The following is a 5,731-nucleotide window of genomic DNA, read 5'->3' as shown; positions in this document are numbered from 1 at the left end:
TAGTATTTTTTAATTATAAAAAATCCAAACGAAGTCTGAAAATCACGAAACTTGGCGAGGTGTCATGTTATCATATGCGGATACCATGGTAAAAATTTGACGATGTTTGGAGCAAGTTGCGTCATCTGATGTCCAAAACTCCCATATCTCACATGTGATATCATATGTGATCACATGTGAGATATCAGAGTTTTGGACATCAGACGACGAAACTTATTCGAAACATTTTCAATTTTTTACCATAGTCTCCACATACGATATCATGATGTCTTGCCAAGTTTCGTGATTTTCAGACTACGTTTGAATTTTTTATAATTGAAAAATACTTCTACCGCACCGGGATTGTCATCTCGCGTGGACAAGACCTTCTAATTTTTGGGTGGGCTCATGTACATGGTCTAAAAATACACTCTTCAACATGAATATTATTTTTCGAATGGCTGCGTTTGATTATTTTATGCACCTGCAGTTTAAATTTGGACTATGCGAGAAAATGCAAGGAAATAAAATAATTGTATAAAATATAGCAAAATATCATCAAAAGGTCCCAAATTTGTACATTGTACTTGAAACAATATGTTTAGCCCACAGGAAAAAATTGGAACCAAAAAACCAAAAAAAAAAAAATCTTTGCCGACTGCCGTGGGGAGGCAGTCGGCAAAGGATTTGCCGACTGTATGCAGTCGGTAAAGCCTTTGCCGACTGCCGCTTTACGGCAGTCGGGAAAGGCTCTATTGTTTTAAAAAAATAAAAAAAGGAAGGGATAACCCTATCCACTCACACCCCCGCCCACCCCCGCGACCCGCGCGCCCGCCCCCGCGACCCCCGCCTTCACCGCGCCGCCGCCGGCCCCCGCGTGGCCGCGCGCCCGCCCTGCGCCGCCCCGCCGCGGCCGGCCGCGGCCAGACCCCCCCTCCCGCCGGCCATCTCCCCTCCCAGCTACTCCGTCCGGCCTCCGGCGCTCGTCCTCCGGGCTCTCCCTGTCGCTGCCCGCTGCGGCGCCGCCCGTTCTCCTCCTTGCCTTCTCTTGGTCTCCTCCCCAAGCGGCCAAGCCGGCAAGCCGCCTCCCGCCCGCTGCCCTCCGCCGTGGCCCGGCCGGCGGCCACGCCCAGGCTCCTGCTCCCGACTGGCCGGCTGCCCCCCCTGCTCCTGGCTCCTGCAGTCCTGCATCTGTCATCTCTGCTGCAGCTGCACATCTCGGTGAGCTACTGCCTACTGTTTTACTGAGATCCAGATCAGCTTCTATTTTCGATTTTGAATATTTAGTGATTCAGTCATATTGTAGCTTGTAGGGCATAAGAGCACTTTGAATAGATATCATCATTTATGTTATTTGTTAATATCTATTAGTATACGGCTAGTTGCATTTTTAGCCTTCTATTATTTAGCGCCCCCCACCCTCTTAGAACCGTGCTGAATTTTGAGACGAAAACAAGTGTTCAGTCAACGAGCTGTGTGAGGAATGTGTTCAGTCAACGTGTATGTGATGTCGGCCATCGAGCCGTGTATGTGATGTCGGCCATCGAGCCGTGTATGTGATGTCGGCCATCGAGCCGTGTATGTGATGTCGGCCATCGAGCCGTGTATGTGATGTTGAATTCTTTTTGCAGGTTCTGGAAACCTCTCCGTACAAGGGAGGTTCTGCCGAAAATTTGTACTTATATTGTTTTGTTGTGTTTCAGAAAAGCGCGGATCCGAAGTAGCCCCGTGCCTTGGTCGTCGGCCTGCACAGCGTCACCTCGGCACCTTAGGTATAACCCCTCTTCCCGTATCATGGTCTAGGTCGCGTCACCAAGTTAGGTGTCTCCCGTCCGAAATTGATACAGTTGGAAGTAGTACTTCCAACCGTATCTGTTTCGGATTGTCCACGTTTTTTGGACAGCCCACGGATGCGTAGATGGGTTAGCTTCCATGTCTTGCTCATGTCTGAGTCGTAGTTTCGGTTGCACCTCCCGGTTGTTCTCCGGATACACACACTCCCTACGGGGACGTGTATCTGGAGAACAGCGGGGAGGTGCTGCCGAAATTCCGATTCAGACGTGGGCATGCATGGAAGCTAACCCATCTACGCATCCGGCAACGACAATCTCGACTATTATGGCATAGTCGAAGAAATATATGAGCTCCACTTTGAGGGCATGAAAGAACTTAAACCAGTGGTATTCAAATGTCATTGGTTCGATCCTAATGAAGTTAGAAGACAAGATGACATTGGGCAAGTTGAAATTCGACAGGATTCCGTCTATGCTGGTGAAGATGTCTACATTGTGGCTCAACAGGCCACGCAAGTTTACTATCTCCCATGGGCGTGCCAGGACGATAAGAGGCTTAAGGGTTGGTTCCTTGTGCACTCGGTATCGCCACGCGGTAAATTGCCTGTCCCAACTGATGATGATTACAACTTTGACCCAACGGCAGATAACGGAGAGTTCTATATTCCTGAGGGCCTAAATGGCCATTTGTCGATAGACATTGAATCGCTGATGGACATGGAAGTAGACAACGAGGTTGATGAGGATGAGGGTGAAGTAGTGCAAGATCCTGAAGACATAATCATGCTAGAGAAATGGAGGGCTTGTCGCGAACTAGGTGTTGAGGACAGTACAGCTCAGGCACGCAAGGATTTCCAGTGGAGTGATAGCGATGATAATGATGATGATGATGATGATAGCGATGACGTGGAGCCAACCACTATCGTTCGTGGAGATGCATTCTAATTCATGTATATACTATATTGTTTAATTATTACTTTGTTTTTGCAATTATTACTTTGTTATTATTACTTTGTTATTATTCTAATTCATGTGCTAATTGGTTTAATCTCTGTCTTTGTTTTTGCAGGCATAGGACAAAATGCCGGGCGGAAGTAGACCGCGGCGAAACACAAAGTCGATCTACGCACGGGCCCCGACACCGACAGGCATCGATGACGAGGCGTTGGAGGTGCCGACGTCAGAGGAGACTCGGTCACGTCGTAGGACAGCGAGGCAGCAGCTCTTTCCCTCAGACGACGTGCAGGAGACCGGAGACGACAGCGAGGAGGAGGAGGGGGAGGAGGAGGAGGGGGAGGAGGAGACACCAGGGGATTCGACTTCCTCAGGTTCGCGCAAGGTCTACCAGCGTGGGATCACACGTCTCCCTAGAGCGACGATCGCCTTGGAGCACCGTCCTGTGATTCGACCTGAAGGTTCTAAGTAAGTAACCATTTATGTTTTTACGACTTATTCATATGACATGTTTAACATTAAAACTTCAGACTAACAATTCTTCTTACTGACTTGTGCAGAGGCTGGCAGATTGTGAGCGGGGGTGGTGCACGCAGTCCGAATGGCATGCTGGGCCTCCTGATTAAGAAGCACTACCCTGGCCTTATCGAACTCGACGACGGGACCAAGGTGGTGCCTTGGCATTGGTCGGACTTCTACAAAGTCAAGGACGCACACGAGGTCCCCATCGCGACAAAGATCAAGATGGAGTTTTGGGTGAGTTCTTATTGCACTGCTTTGTCGATACACATTCGCTGGACGTTTTTGAACTAATGAAACATGTAGGACTGGTTCACATGTGACGAGGGGTACGAGGACCGGGCGTCGGTGGTGCAGGACCGGGCCGCCATGGCGCGGGTGAAGGACATGTACTACGAGGCGCACGTCCAAGTCCTCGTCACCTACTACGCTGACGTGAAGCTTGAGAGGCTGCCACCCGCGGACGCCAAGAAGATGCTCCACTACCCTGAGACCGACGTTGCCAAGGACATCTACATGCAGGTAATTAAGGAACATTGCTTATGATTCCTTCCATGCAAATGAAGTAGAAGACGTTACTACTGATTCATCTTCTGCCATGTCATGTAGTTTCCTGCTGAATGGTGCAAAACATACATGGACTGCTGGGAGGCCATTGTGGACGCCTGGAGAACGCCGGAGTCGTATGAGGAGCGTCGCAGTCGAAGTGAACGTGCCAAGATGAGGCAAGGGCCGGCACACCACCAAGGGAGCCGCTCCCTCGGACAGTACTGTGACGCATGGGTAAGCTTCTGTCGATTTATTTATTTATTTATTTATTTATTCTATCTCATTACGTGTAATCGTCCTTGTGTGTTCCTTGCAGTCCCGCTACCATGACGGGCAGGTCATCAACTTGTACGAGGGCTACGCTTTGTCGAACAAGGGCAAAGCGTCTGATCCGAACAACGTCTTCAGCTCGGCAGATGGGCCCGAGGCGTACACCAACCCGAACGTCTATGAAAAGATGGCCCGGTACACCGAGGCGGCTCGCCAGCGCTATGGTCCGGACTACGATCCAACCCAGCAGCCCCTGGACACAGACCTCGTGATGAGGACGGGAGGAGGGAAACCGCACGGCCAGTACTCGATTGCCAACAACGCAATCGATCCGACCAACGTTCCTAGCCTTCGTCAGATTCGTAGGTCCACCAGCACGACCTCCGACGTCCCCATACGTCGTCGGCAGCCGTCCACGTTGGCAGCGGTTCAGGTACCTTCAGTTCCATTCCTCGTTAATTGGTTTTACATATGTACCTAATTACCTGGGTGTGACATTGCAGTCCGAGCTGGCCGAGCTGCGGGCCGCGACAGAGGCCCGAGAGGAGGCCCATCGGCGGGAGATAGCGGCCAGAGAGGAGGCCCATCGGCAGGAGGCTTTGCGCTGGAGGCAGGACTTTGCCAGCTACATTCAGAGCATTCAGATCCCTGGTGCTGTCATGCCTCCTTTACCCGCCACGATGTTCGGTCCAGCACCTATTGACCCTACGGGGAGTACGGTGAGTATATATATTGGTCTCCATTGTTTTCACGAGGTCTGTGTAGCTACTAATGAGATCATGTCTACTTTGTGCAGTCAATGTCAGCGGGTTCGAACCCGACTCCTCCAGATGGACGATCTCCTGGGTGGCAGGTTGTTTCGCCTCCGACATACTTCGGGCCTCCGGGTGGCGGTCTTCCTCGGCCTCCACAGTACGGGACCGGAGCGGCGGTGAGCTACCCTCTGCCACATACCCACCACGCGCACACCGGGTGGGAGCACCGCTACACGTCGGCGCCGCTCCAGCAAGGCCAGTCCTCATGGTCTTCGTGGCCTTCAGTTCAGGATGAGCATAGGGACCGTGGGTCGCACGAGGAGTGAAGTTCTTTTGGTTTGATGTTGGACTTGCGCACTTGTTTTTTATGTTTCGATGATCTGTGGACTGTATGGATATTAATGCTTATGGATGCTTGGATGTGATCTATATGTGAATTCGTGTTATATATGCGTGCATTTGGCTTATATATATAAATGTGTGATCTGTGTACTTTAAAGTGTGATATGTATATGAAAAAACAGGAGAGAAAAGAGAAAAAAAAAATTTCCAGCTTTGCCGACCGCCTTCCTGGCAGTCGGCAAAGCCTTTGCCGACTGCCAGGAGAAAAGCAGTCGGGAAAGCCTTTTTCGACTGCCAGGAGAAAAGCTGTCGGCAAAGGCTTTCCCGACTGATTTTCCCCTGGCAGTCGGGAAATCCGTTGCCGACTGCTTTTCTCCTGGCAGTCGGGAAAGCCTTTGCCGACTGCTTTTCTCCTGGCAGTCGGGAAAGCCTTTGCCGACTGCCAGGAAGGCGGTCGGCAAAGGAGACGGGACGGGACGGCGACGGAGTCTTTACCGACTGGTTATACGGCCGTCGGGGAAGCCTTTACCGACTGCTGTCCGGAAGGCAGTCGGAAAAGAATTCTTTCCC

General features: G+C 51.1%; 1 protein-coding gene across 1 annotated transcript; it reads right to left on the bottom strand.

Annotated features, from left to right (window-relative positions):
• Positions 1 to 769: 769 nt before the first annotated feature.
• Positions 770 to 1,177, bottom strand: LOC136507417 (uncharacterized). Its single transcript, XM_066502147.1, has one exon. It carries the CDS (start codon positions 1,175 to 1,177, stop codon positions 770 to 772), a length of 408 nt encoding a protein of 135 aa, XP_066358244.1.
• Positions 1,178 to 5,731: the final 4,554 nt, after the last annotated feature.

The sequence above is a fragment of the Miscanthus floridulus genome, chromosome 15, assembly GCF_019320115.1.
Source record: "Miscanthus floridulus cultivar M001 chromosome 15, ASM1932011v1, whole genome shotgun sequence".
Taxonomy (NCBI): domain Eukaryota; kingdom Viridiplantae; phylum Streptophyta; class Magnoliopsida; order Poales; family Poaceae; genus Miscanthus; species Miscanthus floridulus.
Note: the sequence above shows the minus strand (reverse complement) of the source record. Positions and strands in the feature narration are given on the sequence as shown.

Excerpts from the sequence above, each read along its gene's own strand:
- LOC136507417 (XM_066502147.1), bottom strand. The coding sequence starts at position 1,177 with ATGACAGATGCAGGACTGCAGGAGCCAGGAGCAGGGGGGGCAGCCGGC.